The sequence below is a fragment of the Stigmatopora argus genome, chromosome 12, assembly GCF_051989625.1.
Source record: "Stigmatopora argus isolate UIUO_Sarg chromosome 12, RoL_Sarg_1.0, whole genome shotgun sequence".
NCBI classification, from domain to species: domain Eukaryota; kingdom Metazoa; phylum Chordata; class Actinopteri; order Syngnathiformes; family Syngnathidae; genus Stigmatopora; species Stigmatopora argus.
In genome coordinates, this window is record NC_135398.1 from 2,124,821 (window position 1) to 2,144,876 (window position 20,056).

Here is a 20,056-nt window from a genome sequence, read left to right on the forward strand (position 1 = left end):
AGGGAATTTTCCATTGTTATAATCAATATTTTCTTTAAAAATAGAGTGGTCATTGTTGTATTTTTAGCTAATTATCTTCTCAAATGACAAAGTTTATTTTACCCGTTAGCACGTGTCATATAACAGCTACCCTTTTCAATGCTAGGACACGTTGCTATTTTCCCCCAATGTTTTTTTTTTGCGGAAATTTATATAGTTTGAATCAATATTCTCTTGAGAAATTGAGTGTCCATTGTCGTATTTTGAGCAAATTGCCTTCTCCGTCTTTTATTTGAGTTTGTTTTCTCCCGTCGCAGCGGCTCATCCTTCATCGTAATTATTTTCAGCCTCCGTCAAGTGTGTGATTGTCACCATAGCAATTAGCAGCACCGTTGCGTTGCGCTCGTCTTTGCGTCGGAACATTTTTTTCCTGCAGGAAGCAAATTGAGCAAAACGCTTGACGCGTCACGTGGGCGTCGTCGTCAGATGACGGGCTTCGCCCCGAGAGTTAAACGCAAAAGTTGCCAACGTTAAACTTGTTATTTCTAATCAGAACATGATGAAAACCTCCTTGAATATGGCCCAGGCAGGAAGCTTAAATTCAGATGGTGGCTACAGCCCGTTTTACCAGGGCCGAAAGCCGTCCACTTTGTAGTACATTTTAGACTTTTACGTGTGCCCTGTGTGTGTGTGAAAATATGTGCCTTAGTAGTTTTTAATCGCTTAATAAGGGGAATTCAAATTAAAATAACGGAGGATAAAGGAAATAGCATTTACTTTTGGGGGATTTGAGGAAAACAGGCAAAAATGAGAGAAAATTAGAAGGAAATGATGAAACACACATATACACACACACACACACACAGCGCCACCTACACACACAGGCGATATCTCAAAGTGACGGCGAGATTGGAGAAGGCTTCGGCGTTAAGGCGCGAGGCAGATGGCGTCCCATATTGGTGGTGATGGGAAACGAGGAGGGATGAGTCACCTCGCGGTATCAGCCGCAGCAGGTCTGGAATGGACGCGTGGCGTCCGATCCAGACGCCGTGTGTGTACATTTGTGTGTGTGTGTGTATGTGTGTGTGCGTTAGAGAGTTTCCGGACATAATGAGAAAATGGGAGCAGCAGGAAGGAGGAGGAAGGGAAAAAAATTGTACGTAAGGAACGATTTAGAAGTTGTTTTTTTAGTCTTATGATTTGCGGAATGTTTTTTGGCAGAATCGCCTCATTAAAATTTCCGTATTTTCACGACTATAAGGCGCACTGCATTATAAGGCGCACCCTCAATGAATGACACATTTAAAAAAAAATCCATATATAAGGCTCACTGGATTATAAGGCGGCCTGTCTATTTTGGAGAATATTTAAGACTTTTAAGTGCGCCTTATAGTCGTGAAAATACGGTATTGTTAAAGGCTAAAAAGCAAATGTACGGAAATCATGTCATTTTCAGAAGATAAGAATTTGATTTTTAAGATATTTTTTAGTATTAAGTAGTAGTAGTATGAAGTATTAAGTATTCATTCCCCGTTAAAGGATGTGAAACTTGATCATTCAGTGCCTTATATTGCAAAAAATACATGTATATCACGATTAATACTACATAGAATCGTACCTCTACTTACAAAATTCATTGGTTACAGAACTTTTTTCGTAACTTGAATATTTTGTAAGTAGAAAAGTACTTTATATGTAAATTCTGTCATTCGTTCAATGGTCCTCAGAAAAAATACTAACTCAACCCTTTAAAAATGATCAGTGCCCCAATTTTTTATCAAAGGTGCGCGAAACGGACAAAAATGAAATACATTTTTAAGAAAATTTGTTATTAATGTAATTAAATGAAAAACAAGCCACACTGATGTTACCAGGACAGTTTCAAAATAAAATAACAGATTCAGGAAGTGCATTTTACATTCAGAGGGATTTCGTAACCTGAAAATTTCGTAACGAGAGGCATTCGTAAGTAGAGGTACGACTGTAGAACTATGTTTACATTTGTAAACAAAACTTTCAGAAATAAGAGCATTAAAAATCACAATCAAGAGCGCTCAATTCATCACTTTGGACTATTTTTTGTATGAGTTTATCTAGGAAAACCAAATATTTCATCGTAATTTATTGGCAACATTAGTTACACAACAACAACAAAAGGTTTTTGCTATTAACCTACTTCCAAATTGTGAAAAAAATTACATCTGGATGCGCTATTTTTCAGATCGGGACTCGATATCGCTTTCCACAAAATGAGGTGACTTGTACTTATTTATTAAAAGATTGCGATGGGGAGATCCCTGCCAGGAATGGAAATGGCAATTCATAACCCTCGTTATCCCACAACTGTCAAACGTGTCAAAAGACATGGAGAAATACACGGAGTCCCTTCCGTCTCCGCGGAAAAACGGCGAACGAGAACAAGAAGCGAACGTGTCAGAAAAGCCAAGCCCGTAAGAAAGATGGAAGGGACTTAAAGGGGAGGATGCAAACCGTGACGAGCGCCGACAAACGTCAGCGCGGAAAGACGTGAAGGGCAAGGTCGCCGTGCCGTAGCGACGGGGGAGGGGGGGTGGCTTTTTCCCGGGTGTCACTCAAAGAGAAACAGCTGACACGTGTGCAAAGAGACAAACGCAAGTGTACTCGGGGAGCTGCCACCTGACATCAGATGCTCAAGTGGCGTGAAGGGAAAAGACGTTAGCAGATGCTCGCTGTGCCTGCGGAATTGCCATCCGCAGACAAAATATTTGGACGCAATGGCGTCCACGTACTTGAATTCAGTGGTACCTCGAGATACGAGCTTAATGCGTTCCGGGACTGAGCTCGTATGTCGTTTTACTCGTAACTCAAATGAACGTCTCCCATAGAAATGAACTAAAAACAAAATAATTTGTTCCAACCCTCTGAAAAAACACCAAAAACAGGATATTGGATTGGAAAAAAATGTTTTATTTGTTCTAATTCGACATCTATTAACAAAGTAACAATAACTAGTGGTTTAATAGTACTAAAATGTGTTTAATAGGGTACACGGCCGATTGGTCGCCGGTCTTTTGGTCGCCGGTCTTTTGGTTGCCCGGAAGGTAAGTGATAATTACCATTGAAATCGTTGCTCAAATTCCCTAAATACAAACTGCGAATGACTATTTAGTCATACTTAATGCCCTAGTAATTATTAGGCTAAAGAAAAGCTCTAAATTTCCCAGACTTTCATTGTGTTTTGTTGGAGAACTTGTTAAGACCCTGACTGACGTCGATTCTTAAAGGGGCAACGCATGTACATACAAACTCTTCTACAATCACACGTTGGCTCAGTGAAACTGCTCAGGGCCATTGTTGGCTTTTATTGATGCGTAGACCGGGTTGTTTTACCTTGTTTGGTCGTCGGTCTTTTGGTCGCCGGTCTTTTGGTCGCCCGTTTTCGCGGTCGGGGCGACCAAAAGACCGCGACCAAAAGACCGGCGACCAATCGACCGCACACGGTTTGCTTTTGTCTTCCCTTCAAAATATTCCCCAAATGATGCACACAAATGTCCTCCCACTAGGATAACGCACGACCACTTGCCAACCAGAAGTAGTATATAGTCCTCTCGTATTAGCGATCACTCCGCCATTCGCAATGACTAACGGGAAGAAAAAATACACTGAAAAAAATGCAAGACTCCGCCCAGTGCTCGTAGAGACATTACACGAGGGATTTTTTTTTTCAACCCGATTCCGATCCTCTGAAAATGACCCATCAAATCCGGGACGTCTCCACTTCTAAGTTAGCATCCTCCTAGCGCGTCCTCTTCTTTAGGCCGTCATTAGTTTGCTAAAAATAGCTTCAAATTGTCGTATGCGAGCTCGCCGGCGTGTTATTGCAAGCAAATGGCCCTCAATTGTGTTAATGTGATTTCGCTCCGCTCACGACAGGACGGCAAGCAGGCTAATTAAATTGGCCAGCGCCGGCCCGTGGCCTTTTCGCTTGTGCGTCGCCGTTGTGTGCCACGCAGGGAAAGTCGTTGCGACAAATTAGCGCTCTTGGCCCCTCGCCAGCCCCGCCACGATTCCTACGAGAAACGAGCCATGGCAAGAGGGAGGGATTGAAGATTGTTAGCTTTTGAATGAGATATCTGTGTGTATTTGTGCGTGTGTGTGGGTGTGTGGTTGGCTATAGCAGTGTAGTACAGTAATCCCTCGATTATCGTGGTTAATGTAGACCAGACATGGCTGCAATAAACGAAAAACTGCAAAGTAGGGTCACCCCTATTTAAAAAAACAATAAATAAATAAATAAATAAATAATAAAAAATGTTTACTTCATTGCTTACGAGTTTTAGCGTGGATTTTCACATTTTTATGAGCTTTAAAAAAATATGTATTTTTTTAAATTCAGTGCTGAGTTCTAGTAGCAAGCAGAGGAAAGGGGAGTGGCTTCCGCTTGCGAGTTTCAGTGTGGTTTTTCACATTTTTATGAACTTTAAATGAAAAAAAATATGTATTTTTTTTAAATTCAGTGCTGAGTTCTAGTAGCAAGCAGAGGAAAGGGGAGTGGCTTCCGCTTGCGAGTTTCAGTGTGGTTTTTCACATTTTTATGAACTTTAAATGAAAAAAAATCTCCCAGAAAAAATTAATAGCGGGGAAAAAATCGCCAAGTTTGCGATAAGTAAAGATGAACGTTAAAAAAAAAAACTAATAATAATTAATTAACACCACCGCCAAAAAAATCCCCCAGAAAAAAGGCAATGTAGTGAAGCCGCGATAATCGAGGGATTACTGTAGTACTGTTGTGCCTTGACCAATGGTCATACAATGTAATATTCAGAGAGAAAAATGAAAATGAATATAACCAGATTAAAATCTAACTATTACAAGGTTAAAATCGAAATATGATGAACATTAAATCATAGATTAAAAGTGTGAAATAGTCATTTTGTTGCTTATTTTTCTCAAACATGACCCAGAAGTTGTTTGGTCATCAAGTGTTTTTTTGCATAATGCTAACTAGCTTGATAATGAAATGAGCTAACATTAACTTAGCATTAATTTAGCTTTCATGAGGATTGAAATGACTCATTTTCATTTTATTCTCCAGAGAAGATTGCGATTTAATCGTATACTTTTGCATACAATGTTCACACAAATCAACACCTAAACATACACAAACACACACACACACACACACACACACACACGTGCGTTAAACGTGTAAAACATAATGGTGCACGGCAGCTTAGTAGAGGTCAATCCATCCCGCCACTGAGCGCTCATAAATACAAGAGCACGGGTGGGCCCACTAAATATGGCCGCCACGCTAAAGCCGTACGTCCGTCCTTAATTGCTTGGCACGACCCGGCGACGGCGCCGCGCCGTAAATTTCCCACGCGGAAACCGATCCGTTATTTACTAGACACATAGCGGCGTCGACGCAGATTCCGATTTATGAAAGGCGGCGAGCGTAAATAACGCGGACGGCGGGGTAAATCCTCCAGATGTGAGGATTATATACTGATTAACCTTGATGCTAATGAAACTGATCATTCGGAGTAATCGTACGAGTACATCAGTTTCATACGTCCCCAAAGATGGGTGAGGGGGAAAAAGATGTAACGTATAGCTGCGTAAACGTGAGATTCATAAAAATGGAGGGCGGCAAATGACCGACGTTTTGGTAATTTTGGTAATTTGTCAACTTTTTTGTTTCAGAAATTCTGATTTAAACTAGGAAAACAAACTACAGTAATCCCTCAAGTATCGTGACTTACTTTGGGATTTTTTTCTGCTATTATTTTTTTTAAGTTTAGAATGTGAAAACTTGTAAGCAGAAGCCACTTTTGCTACTAAGACTCAGCACTGAAGTAAAAAAAAAAAAAATACTACTTGGCGATTTTTCAATTATCGCGGCCATGTTTGGTCTACATTAACCGCAATATTTTAGGGATGACTGTAATAATTTTCATTTGTTTGGTCCATAAAATGCCAGAAAGTAGTCAGTCATTGCTAATTTTTATTTTCTAAAGTCTAACTAGACGCTTACACATTTTATTTTGACTATTGCTGTGTAACAGGGACGATTTTGACCCCAAAAAATAATTGCAATTTTCTGACAATTATTGCAATATTTTGTTTTTTTCCCTTTTCATTCTGTACTGTTAAATGCGTAAAACCGCAATTCTAAATGGAATAAGTCATTACTTTTAAACCAGTCAGACACAAGTTTGAATTATTATATTGGTGTGTGTATATATATATATATATATATGTATGTGCATGCATATATATATATATATATATATATATATATATATGTATATGTATGTGCATGCATATATATATATATATATATATATATATACATACCATATTTCAGCAACACTCTTATTTATTTATTTCTATATTTATTAACTTATTTATGACCTATTTCTGTGTAAAATGTCTTTTTCTGTGTCTGTATTCTCACCCTCTTGCTACCGTGACAATGAAATTTCCCGAATACGGGATGAATAAAGTAATCTCATCTAATCGCCGTCAGCAGCCGACGCCGAGTTGACATTTGCGTGTTTTTTTTGCAGTTGGGGGAAGACACGTTTAACCGCGCCAAGCTGCTGAACGTGGGTTACGCGGAGGCGCTGAAGGACGGCGACTACAACTGCTTCATCTTCAGCGACGTGGACCTGATCCCCATGGACGACCGCAACCTCTACCACTGCTACGATCAGCCCCGACACTTTGCCATCGCCATGGACAAGTTCGGCTTCAGGTGAGCGGACGTCCACGTGGATTGGCGCCGCCGGAATTTGCTTTGTTTGTTTACCGGCGTCCTTTGTTTGGGTTTTGGTCAGGCTGCCCTACGCCGGCTACTTTGGAGGCGTTTCGGGGCTTAGTAAAAAACAGTTCCTGAAGATCAACGGCTTCCCTAACGAGTACTGGGGTTGGGGAGGGGAGGATGACGACATCTACAACAGGTGAGTTTCAAGACGGAATTGCAACGTAAAATTGGACGGTAATCCCTCTATTAATTTAATTATTTATTTATTTTACCATATTTTCACGACTATATGGCGCATCACATTTAAAGGCGCAGTGTCAGTAACGAGTGCTATTTCTGTGTTTGACACACACACAGGACGCACCGTTTTTAAAGACGCAGCCAGGCATGGCAAAACATACACCAACTTAAACATACGGACACAACGCAACGGAAGCAAAACTGAGTTGGGTTGTACTTTATTTAGCCATTTTACAATGTACTCACGTCATCATCACCCACAAATCCATCAAAGTCCTCATTTTCTGTGTCCGAATTGAACAATTGTCCAAATGAGTCATCGAAAACGCTGAGTTTGATACGTTCGTCCAGGCGGCCACAATCCATTCGCAAATAGTAGCTAGCTGGTAGCTAACGTAACCTTTCCAACTGTGCTTTCCATGCTTCGTCAAGCTGTGTTGATGTCGATGTATCCAGGCCACAATCCATTGGGTGTATTGACAAAAGAACTACATATCCCAGCAGTCACTGCGCAGTACTTTTTCTACGGGGAAAATAGTAGAGTCGGGCGGGGGCTGCTTGCCGTAGTTGTGAGGGCTGTAGAGGATGGTGTACCCTATCCACTGATTTATTTTATTTTATCATGATAACAATTTTAGGATTGGTCCATATATAAAGCACTCTGGATTATAAGGCGCCCTGTCTATTTTGGAGGAAATTTAAGACTTTTAAGTGTGCCTTATAGTCGTAAAAATACGGTAATTGGGGTGACCCTACTTTGCGGTTTTTCATTTATCGCGGCCATGTCTGGTGTACATTAACCGCGATAATCGAGGGATTACTGTATCACTAGGCTTGTAGTTTATTTTTTTAAATTTTGCATTGATTTAGTCTGTGGTGGTCCGGTGGATGAGTGGGTAGCGCGTTGGCCTGACAGTTCTAGGGTCCCGAGTTTGATCCCAGATGGGTCCGCCTGTGTGGAGTTGGCATGTTCTCCCCGGGTTTGCGGGGACTTTCTCCCGGTATTCCGGTTTCCTCCTACGTTCCCAAAACATGGATGCTAGGCTAGCTGGTTGAACACTAAATTGCTGCCCTGATATGTTTGATTCTGTAGATTTTGGTTTAAAATACCTTGGAGTTTTTGGGGGTTCTCTCCCTTTGTTTACATGTAGTTTTTTTGGTCTTGTTAATGAAAAAAAGTATGACTTAAAACTTGGTAAATATCCCCTCCAATTCCTTACGATGTTCACATGAGGCAAAACAATAACCTTATATTTACTCTTCCACCAAAATAGGAGTTAATTTCTGGCCATTTTTCTAAATATATTGAGTAGTGCTAAATGAACACCACCATTTTTATCGATCACGTGTCCAATAAAAAAAAGCCCTAGTCCGTCCAAATTTGACCATTTCCCTTTTCTTCTTTCCCATAAAATGACACAACAATATTAATACGCGAGCCTCAACATTTGAACTCCAGAGAAAATAAGCTAGCTTGGGCCCATTTCAACTTGTTTGCGCGTCCGCCAGCACGTCAAAAGGCTCATTTTTGTCAAATAAACTCGTCGATGCGGTTCATCAACGTGCCTTTTATCTGTGCTTTAACCTCGTCAGTGACAGGACAAAAAAATGAAAATAAATAAAAATCCGGGATGCCCTCGTCACCATCCCGTCCGTCGTCTTTGTCCTATTTTTCTTTTCAAAGTAAAGCTTTTCAAATTTGCCCAAGTTTATGATTTTCATTCGGAGCCACATTACAAGGGCAATTTATTAATCTTGCTTTAAGCCGCCGTGTGTGTGAAGGTCATGGGTGGTCTCGCATTAGGAGCTAGCTGCCGCCCCCCCCCCCCCCCCCCTCCGTTGCCCTCCCTTGCATTGCCTTGCCCGACCGACCTCGTCACGGCCGACTGCTTTCAAAGCCTTTCGAAGAGCGAAGTCGTAAGAAGTGTGCCCTTCAAAGCTCATTTTGGACAAGCTTCTGCTGCATTCACACACGTTTAATATCAAATCTGGAGGCTTATTTTTATTTATTTTTGGGTCGATTTTTGTATGCGGGTCGAGCGCGACTCGACAGTTTTTGTGGATTTGCTGATACCATATAGTGAGGAAATCAATAATGGAGGGAGATGTCTTTTTAACCCCCGATTTGAACAAAGATAGCCAATGTGGATGAGTTATTAGTGGGAACTTTTTTTTGTGCTAATCAGACACGCAGCTCAAAATCTGGTTGTTAGATTAGATTACATTAAATTAGATTACATTACATTAGATTACATTACATTAGATTACATTACATTAGATTACATTACATTAGATTACATTGCATTAGATTACATTGCATTAGATTACATTGCATTAGATTACATTGCATTAGATTACATTGGATTACATTAGATTACATTGGATTACATTGGATTACATTGGATTACATTGGATTACATTAGATTACTTTAGATGACATTAGATTACATTAGATTACAATAGATTACATTAGATTATATTACATTAAACTACATTACATTTGATTACATTACATTACATTTGATTACATTACATTTGATTACATTACATTAGATTACATTACATTAGATTACATTACATTAGATTACATTACATTAGATTACATTAGATTACAGTACATTACAGTACATTAGATTACATTAGATTAGATTAGATAACTTTATTCATGCCGTATTCGGGAAATTTCACTGTCAGAGGAGCAAGATGTTGAGAATACAGAGAAAAAGACATGTTAGACATAAATAAATAGGTAATAAATAAATAAGCGTGTTGCAGATATATATATATTGTTGAATTGAGATAAGGTATAATGTATAATTTTACGACTGCTAATACTTTGCGTGTAGAATGAACCTACAGCTGGTACTCGTGTCCAAATGTCCAACGGGGTCACGCTGACGATAGCAGGCAAAGCACCCCTACTTGTGTACCCTTGTCTTGTCACCGTAGGCCACTTGACAGTGATGCGCACTATTTCCCAGCATCCCCTCACCCACCATGAACACGCTACACTAGCCTGTAGCTAACACGATCCACATCGAAGGACACAGAATCTATACGTGTTTGCGTTATTTGTCATTAACATGATTTTTTTTCAGGTTCATATTTCATGACATTTCAAAAATTTTAGTGGCACAGTGCCCGTGTCGAAAAAAATAAAAGGGTTTGATTCCGTATTTGTAAAGTGTGACTGAGCTGCAAAGTCTGGCAGATCACCCCCGCTGGCCGGGTCGGAAATCTTAGCGGGCCGCTTCTAGCCCGCAAGCCGTATGTTTGAGACCACTGTGATAAAATAGCATTCCGAGCGAGTGCGCTGAAAAAAAAGGCTGATTTGTTCAAGTCCAAGTGTCTGGGTGAAGTGGTTAGTAAGGCAATTTTATTCGGGTTATTCTGCTGTTGTGCACAACAACAACAACAACAACAAAAATGGAGAAACGCTTGCGACGCTATTATGTAAACAAATAAGAGCAATTTGTCCTTTGGATAGTCTTTTCAACGCGTGGTGGCAAGCGGACGTTGTTCGGACTTTGCTAGCTAGCGCGTTCGATTGCATTCCCGCGGAAAATCCGCCATTGTGAGGCCATTCAAGCCAATAACTTTTGCGTCTTACTCTCATCTAAAGTATGTTTTTGCTGCTGCGTGTGTGTTGCAGGATCACTTTAAATGGGATGAAGGTGTCCAGGCCGGACGTGCGCATCGGCCGCTACAGAATGATCAAACACGAAAGAGACAAACACAACGAGCCCAATCCTCAAAGGTATTGCGTCACTCATCCATTTTCCAAAAATACACCGTTTTAAAGGCAAATTTGAGCTTTGCCACTCCAGTTTAATGCAGAAATTCACTGTATAATCGGTGGATAGAAGCTAGTCGCGATACCCAAAACGAGAATTCATGGTCCTTTGCGCGTAGCCGGCTGGAAATGGCCCAGAATTTTAGCGGAAAGCAACAAAAAGAGCAAAAAAAGCGACAAAAAGAGCCCATTAATTCCACTAAAATCGATAGGAATTGATCCAAAATGTACATAAAGTGACCTGTTAGTACCCTAAAATGAGAGACCTGGTCTAACTTTTGGTGAAGTTTGTCAAAAGTGGGTGCCTGGCACGGAAGTGGGCGGGGCCAGTGCTGGTGTTTTGCTATGCGGGAAGGCGGTTAGCGTTTAGAGAGAATAAACAGTGATAATCCGCCTTTAAAGAGCTTAATGTGAGGCGGTGCTATATTCCCTCCTGTTGATGAATGTGCCTCTGAGGGCTCATCCCACCATATTGGGCCTCATTTATCACAACAGCAAATAAGTCATTTATTTATACAGCAGACGCTTTAATGCGTCTGGAAAACACTTGAAATGACGCTCGGCAAAAGCGGAAGCTCCGCCTCCGCCCTTCAGGGCGCTATCACTGGCCGGGAAGCCATTTTTTTTTGTCTACTTCCAAAATTAATTGGTTCCGAGACTTTTTTCGTAACTTGACAATTTTGTAAGTAGACGTGTACTTTATAGGTAAAGTCAAAAATGTTAAACATAAATTATAATACAAAATATAGCACTGAATCAACTTACAAACAAATTCAACTTATGAACAATCGCTCGGAACCTAACTCGTTCGTAAGTAGGGGAGCGTCTGTACGTTGACATCTCGCCACATGAATCATTAAAAAAAAATGCGCCGAAATGCACTTAATAGAAAGGACACGCCTGCCTTTCTCTCAGAAGACGCTCTGAAAGTACTCGAGCGTTAAGACTCGCCGCTTGGCTCGGGCCCCGGGGTACTCGTTTTACGGCGCCACGTGTCCTTTCCCGAGCTTGGGCCTTTTCTCGCCAGTTGCGCTGGCTATTATTACGGAGAAGCAGAAACACGCATTAATAATGCAACGGGACAGGTTGAATCATGCGTCCCTCCGTCTCCGTCTCCCAAGCGTTGCTAAATGTGGATCGTGATGTCATTTCTTTTTCAAGGTCTAGTGATGGGCGGGTAGGGTTGCAAAATCGGCGATAGACGTCCAATTCGTTCGTCTGTCGCCGTCATTGGCGGCCAATGAGTTAGTTAGACTTGCAGTCTCCAACTTGTGCTTTAAAACTTTAAAACTCATCTAGTGGATGTATAACACTTTAAATTAAATAATTAAAAAATAATACAAAATAATTAAAAAATAATACAAAATAATTAAAAATAATACAAAATAATTAAAAAATAACACAACATAATTAAAAAATAATACAACATAATTAAAAAAGAATACAAAATAATTAAAAAATAATACAAAATAACAAAAAAATAATACAAAATAACAAAAAAATAATACAATAATAATAGAAAAATAAAAATAATGAAAAATAATACAAAATATTTAAAAAAAACCTATGAAAAATAATAAATATTAAAAAATATAATAAAAATTAAAAAAAAATACAAAATAATAGAAAATTAAAAAAATAAAAATAAATAATCCCTTAAGCACAGCTCCCGTCGACTTTTATTAATAACACAACTCCTAACAACTACTACTACAGCTCCATCTAGTGAATGTATAAAACCATCCCTATACTACCAACACCAGCACTACTACTACTACTTTCATAATCTGGTCCGTTTTATATATAAAACAATTTTTAAGATAGACCATTCATTAAATGTGCATTATATACTCCCATGCGCCTTATAGTGCGGAAATTACGCTAAGCAATTCATTCATTTTCTTTACCAATCTCCCCATCAGAAAAGCATATTTCCTCCACCTCCGACCGGTCGCCGGCCAATCAAAAGCCACACGGACACAAACAAGCAGTCGCACTCACAATCCCACAGCCACCGAATAAAAATCGATGACTATCCTGCCCTTATCTTATTAAATAGCATCCCAGTCATTTCCTTAATATATTTTAAACAACACTCCTCAATTCTGCGGCTTCTTGCGCAATCGATGTAATAGTAAAAAAGTATCAAATCGATATTTTTGGGGCGCAAACAAACTCCGAAACGGCCTTTTTTAGGGAATGCAAATGAGTTTATTGGAGCTTGCTCATGTTTATCCAGGGAAGCGTCGCCTTGACAGTTCAATGAGTGCATGTTATTTTGCGCACACACACTCACACACACACACACACACATAAACACACACACACATGCACACACACACACGCAAACAAGAGTCCATTCTCCATGTCTCCCGGTCATGGTGAAGCATAACAATGAGACGGCGGGTCAGCGCAGGCGCAAAAAGAAGCACATTCATCACCTGCAAAAACACACACACACATACACACACTTGTTTCTGTATAAATTCCTTATGGCGTGTTCAATTTTCCATTTATACTCCATTTATCATTTACCTCCATTTATATCCCGTTTCAGCGCATAGGTCACATTTTCAAATGTCTTTCTTTCTTTTCTTTCTAGTCAATAAAGACAATTTAGTCGAGGCAGACCTATTAGCTCCGTCGGCTAATGAGAAAACGCCGTTAGAGCGCGCCGACCAACCAATGCCGTCGCGGCGTATCGGGGAAAGTGTCAATCAAGCGTCGGCCGCCTTTTTTTTCTGGATGGCGCTGGTGATATGTCCCGTGTGCTTGGATGTATATCAAATGAAAATGTGTGCCAGAGTGGCTTCCCGGCATCCAAATTGAGGGCATCGAATATTCTCTTTATGTACGCGCAGGATTAGTCTGTGGCTTTTTAATCTGCGCGCTCAATGGCGGATTTAGCCGTAGATTTCTTTTATTTTTTAATATCGCCGTATCTTCCTCCATCCATCTGTCAACCCCGGAATAATTTGATCTCGGGATTGGTCCACGCTTGATTTTTCTTCTGTCGTGCAGGGCTCATTTGGCTCCAAAGTGCAGGCGACGCAAGCCCCCCTCGTGTCCCCCCCCTCACCGACAGCCCCCCGACCGACTCTGTTGAGATGGAAGTGTCAATCCTCTCCCATATTTCTATTTTTACCTCATGGTGTCACGCTGTTCGAGGAAAAGATTTCCGTTTCCTGCGTCTGCCTCGCTGTCCAGAACATTTTGCTAGTTGCTGTGTAATCCTCACAGCTAAAGTGCATTAAAACATATGCATCATATAACTGCTGAGGCTCAAATAAAAAAACTACTATTGTCCCGATCACAGATTTTTGCACAACCCCACTTCTACAACAGCGCCAACTAGTGGATATATAACACAATCCATTACTACCACTACCACTACTACAGCTCCATTTTGTGGATCTATAACACAAACCACTACTACCACTACTACTACTACTACTACTACAACAGCTTCTTATACTGGATGTATAACACAAACCACCACTACCACTACTACTACTACTACCACTACTACCACTACTACCACTACCACCACTACCACCACTACTACTACTACTACTACTACAACAACAACAGCTTCTTCTAGTGGATGTATAACACAAACCACTACTACCATTACTACTAATACTACAGCTCCATTTAGTGGATGTATAACACAAACTACCACTACTACTACCACTACTACTACTACTACTACTACTACCACCACTACTACTACTACAACAGCTTCTTATACTGGATGTATAACACAAACCACCACTACCACTACTACCACTACTACCACTACCACTACTACTACCACTACCACTACTACTACTACTACTACTACTACTACTACTACAACAGCTTCTTCTAGTGGATGTATAACACAAACCACTACTACCACTACTACTACTACTACAGCTCCATTTAGTGGATGTATAACACAAACCACCACTACCACTACTACTACCACCACTACTACTACCACCACTACTACTACCACTACTACTACTACTACCACTACTACTACTACAGCTCCTTCTAGCGGATGTATAACACAAACCACTACTACTACTACTACTACTACAGCTCTATCTCATGTATCTATAGCACAACCCAGTACTTACAAATACTACTATGACTTCAGCTCCTTCTAGTGGATGTCTAAGACAAATGACTGCTACTATGACTACAGCTCTATTTAATGAATGTATAATAGGAACCACTCCTACTACTACCACCACAGCTTAACTCGTTGACACTTGAACTGGCTGTGGATGCTCATCTTTCAGTGCCATTGACAACTCTAAATGTCCAATCCATTTGCACTGGGAGTGGCCAATGACTAGTCTGGCCCACATGAGATCTACTTTAATGTGGCCCGCCAACCAAACAAAGTTTGACACCCTTATCCTAGAGCCTATCCACTACGGCTAATGACTCTGCTGATGATGTAAGCGCCCAAAAAGACAAACAAACAAACTAACAAACAAAAAATGTCACGCCAGCCCGGTTTCTTTTGGACCAGATGCAAGCATCGTCGCGCTGCAATGCCCCCGTAGCCGTGAGGATACGCAAATGCCTCGGCGCCATCTTGAATTTGCGACATGCACTGTTTTGCTGCGTAAGACGGCAAGAGAATGAATCACCGGCGCCCTCCGCGCAGATGCCGTTGACATCAGCCCAGATGTGTCAGCTTAGATCGGCTTCACTTTAGCTTCCTTTGCTATTTGAGAATCATTCAAATACTACATTTGATAAATAGACTTTTCATCATCAGACTCACTCACGCCATTTTAATCATTTTTATACGTTGAGCAATATTGCGTATAATGCATTCGTAAATAGGGTTACCGAGGCGGCGCATTGGTCGAGGGGTTAGCACATCTGCCTCACAACATTTCTGAGATCAAGAATTGTTCTATACCTGCCGTGTAGACTTTCCATGTTCTTGCCTCGCGTGGGTTTTCTCCGGGTACTCTGAATTTCCTCCCACATCCCAAAAAATGTGCATGCTAGGCTAGGCTAATTGTATGCTAATTTGTCCCTCGCTATGAGTGAATGGTTGTTTGTCTCTTTGTCCCCCGCGATTGGCTGGCCACCAAATCAGGTTGCCCATAGTTGGCTAGGATCAGCTCCGGCACCCCCCCGTGACCCTCGTAAGGCTAAGGCGCTATGTAAAATGAATGAATGTGTATTCTTTGGTTGGCGCGACATAGTTTGTTTTTACGCTCTTTACTTAGGTCTGCTAACGGCGACGTTTTTAACTCCAAGTTTGTCCTCGTTTGTCCAGGTTTAACAAAATCCAGAACACGAAGAACACCATGAGGAAGGACGGCATCAGTTCCCTCACCTACAGAGTGGTGCAGGTCAAAAGGTACCCGCTGTACACCAACATATCCGTAGAGATCGGCAAACCACCGCCTCGGCCTTTCAAGGGATAGCCACAAGGTCGGTGGCCGTTAGCCAAAGGATGTCGCGAGCGCATCACGACCAAGACTTTTTGGGGGTTTTGGTTTTTTTTTTACGCTTTCCCTTTCTCTACTAAACCTCCGGACAACTTCGGAAAGCGGGGCCCAAGTTGCCCACATTGCGAAAAGCCGCAGTTTCGCAGGAGCTCTGGGCTAAGTGACTCAGAATGCCTAAAAAAACATTCGCTAGCAGTTTTGAGATCCCAATCTCGGACGGCGCGGATTTATTAGCACGAGGTCAACGGCGTCGAGAACGCGCAGACACGATGCTACTACGCCAGTGGCGAAGAATCCCGAATGAATGTATCGTTTTTGGGTTTGCGTTTTCTTTGAAACAAGGTATCGCCGCCACGGGAATATGTTGTACGTACGCCACTCCAAATTGGCCCGTTAGCGCTTTTTTTTTTAAGGCAAACGGGATTCCGATGTGCTAACGATTTGTCGGATTTGGCGACAAGGTCCCGAAATTTGATTTGGAGCCAGAAAGAAACACGGAATAAGGTCATTTCATTTAATTTTTTTTACATATCAATCCTCTCGCTGTGACTTATTGGCACCGTGCAATTTCAATGTATTTAAATTCAATGTTATTCCCGTTTGATGCCATATTTTTTTTCTCATTCGTTGGCCTTCGCTTTGATTTATCGCCTCCCTTCGTTTTATCGGTTTGTGTAAAATATCGGTTGACTTTTGATTAGATTAGAAAAGCTTTTGTTTTATTTTTTTGGTTTTTCGGAAGCACTTGGCCTTATTTTTTTGAAATGTTTTCTTTATTATTATTATTTTTTTAAATTACAGTACATCCATCATTTCCCCATATTCAGCATATCAAGGTTTTTATGCTTTAATGTCTTTTTTGTTGTTGTCGCCTACGTCCAGTTTTTACACCGAGCTGATGCCTTCACTAGTGAATTTCTAAGTCAGGAAATGACACGTTTGAAATGACCACCAACTTTTAAACCAAAACAATTCTTTCCCATTTGTGAGTGGTTGAGCCTTGAGGGGGTGAAAAACTAATTTCCCATCTGTTCAGTACAATAATACAGTAATACCTCGACATACGAGCAATTTGGGATACGAGTAAAATTTCGGGTAAATATTTATCTTGAGATACGAGACAAATTTTGATATACGAGCATACAGCGGACGACGCGATAGGCTAATCAAGTAGTCTTTAAAGAACGATCGCGGGAGCTTCTTTCCTTAGAAAGAATAACAGGAAATACAATAGTTGATCTTACCCACGTATTGATTGTGGGTAATGAAGTTTTATTCTGAGAAAGGTTGCCATTGCCTATGGGTGTTGTGTGCACGAGTATACTTCATTACCCAGAAAGCCCTCTTTTTGCATGCGCGTTGCGCGTTTCCTGGTCTTAGGAGAAACTCGTCTGAATGAATCGTTCCGTGCTCGTAGATATTGTTATACACGAAAGATATGCAAAAAAGACCTGGCTTGGTCGCATCACGAAATTTTGATCGCATGACGGGCGAATTATTCGATCGAAATTTCCCTCGTAAAACGAGAATTTTGTATGACGAGCGGTCGTATGACGAGGTACCACTGTACTTTAATTTTCGGCTCAAGGTTGTTGTTTTTTCTGGTCCTTTCTTGGCGTGCGCAGGCATTCACAGCGTCTTCCTTTTTTTCTTTTTTTTTTCTTTTTTAGAGCGTTTCTTTTGCATTTCATCACCTCCGATTGCCTTCGCAGAGTCCCACTGACCTTCCCCGATTCCCTCCCGGCAAATTTCACCGCTGGCTTTAATGTCGCCAATCGCGGCCAAAACGCATTGGGCCATCTCCCGGGCGATATTCCAATTTGGGTTACGAGGCGGCGTAAAATGTTAGAAAGTCGTTAACCGCTTCAGTTTAGCAACTCCATGAAAGAAAGCTTGTTTGTTGTGCGCCATTACGGCGGCCGTATGTTGGATTGGGATGATTGGCTCGGATTAACGGGATTATTTTGGGCATTTATGTAGAAGTACTCCCGTCAAATCATTAGTTTTGGTTGGCGCTAGAATTCCAAGGCTATAGAATAATATAAATAACATAATGTGGAAAATGAATGGATGGATTTTTGGTTTGCTTTCGCCAAAATCAGAAAATAATTTGTATGTTTTAAATTGAACTTTAGATTGTTGTGAAGGTTCATAATTAGTGTATTTCTCGCATTGTTATTGATTTGAATTGATTACATGTTTTATATAATATGTTATACATACAAAAAATATGTTTATTTTTTAAAATAAGATAATGATTCCTAAAAAAAAATTTAATCACATTTTAGGGCATTTTTACCATGTGAGCCACACTTATAAATCAAATAACTATATTACAAGCTTTTTTTAAATTTATTTTTATTTATTTATATATATATATATATATATATATGTATATATATGTATGTATATGTATATATATGTATGTATGTATATATATATATGTATATATATATGTATGTATATGTATATATATGTATATATATGTATATATATACATATATATACGTATATATGTATATATATACATATATATACATATATACACACACACACACATATATATATATATATATATATATATATATATACATATATATTCCGTTTTCTTGTCAAATTTGATCAATATAAAACGTTAATGAGAAGGTGACCTTTAGTTTACGTTTATTTATTTTTATTTTTATGTTTACCCCATTTTGGAGGGTTGATAGAAAAATGTTTTCAAACGTGATTATATGGCAAATGTTCATTAACATGAATATGAATATGTCCATTAATATTTGCTGTCCCTTATTAAATACCAAATTAAATCAAAATGTAGCAAATCTATCCACTATGTAGTGTAATTGTCTCCCATCCATTCATTTTCTATAGCGATACACTCCATATTGACACAACTCTGCATAATTTACATCTTTTGGTGTCAAAAATACGGCCCGGGGGCCGGCAGTGGCCCGGCAGGGTGTCTGATCCGGCCCGCCGGCTTGTTCTTTGTAGCTCGTTCGTACTGTACCTGTTTAATTAAATGCTTTTATTATTTTGACACGGGCCACGTTAAAGTAATATTGCGAGTTTTTATTTTATTTTAGCGCGTTGGTTCACTGCTGCACTTTGCTCCATTTTTTTTTATCGGCGTCAGGTTCGTTCTTTCGCCCCCTCCCTCCCAAACCGTAGCCAGAGTCACCCTAAAGTCCCCCAAACCAGCAGGAAGTAAGCTGTAAATGGCCCCAAAGCTAAAGCCAAGATTCGAACCCAAATCCCCAGAACTGCGATGCATTCATTCACTCCACTAGTCCACCGTGCTTCCATCCCCATTTTGCTCGAGCTTTTACTTACTCGCTGATGAATATTCCATCCGAAAAAGTCATTTCCTACCTTTTTTGTAGGATTTTGTACAAAGATATTTGGCTCACCATAAAGGTGAGCCAAAAAAATTGAGTTATGATATTAGAGGCAGAAGTACTTACACTCTGTATATTGTATACTTGTTTAAAAGTAGAAATAAGGATTCAACTTGAAGTCCAAATAAGAACAGACACTGAAATATAACAACCAAAATATTGGCCGTGAATTACAGGAGATACAAAAAGTCAAGTCTTCTCTTTTGATAAGTAGATTAAGGCCATTGTTTCATTGGTTTTTAATCACTTGCATTATTGATCCATATTTCAAGTCCTGCCTTCTCACTGCTGTCTTTTTTTTCCTTTTTTTTCACTTAAAGTCGCCGACATTTTGATTAGGGATGTCCTCGATTGGAAAACGTGTCATTTTCAGAGCATCGGAATCAGGTAAAACAAAAAAATATACATATATATTTAAATATATTAAATT

At 40.1% G+C, this 20,056-nt stretch overlaps 1 protein-coding gene across 1 annotated transcript in view; it reads left to right on the forward strand.

Annotated features, from left to right (window-relative positions):
• b4galt2 (UDP-Gal:betaGlcNAc beta 1,4- galactosyltransferase, polypeptide 2) overlaps positions 1 to 18,576 on the forward strand; it is a 41,009-nt gene extending 22,433 nt beyond the window's left edge. The window contains exons 4-7 of the mRNA XM_077614801.1: positions 6,531 to 6,718; positions 6,801 to 6,923; positions 10,620 to 10,724; positions 16,051 to 18,576. Of these exons, the coding sequence (XP_077470927.1) occupies positions 6,531 to 6,718; positions 6,801 to 6,923; positions 10,620 to 10,724; positions 16,051 to 16,201 (567 nt within the window). The 3' untranslated portion in view covers positions 16,202 to 18,576. The remainder of the gene's footprint in view (positions 1 to 6,530; positions 6,719 to 6,800; positions 6,924 to 10,619; positions 10,725 to 16,050) is intronic.
• Positions 18,577 to 20,056: the final 1,480 nt, after the last annotated feature.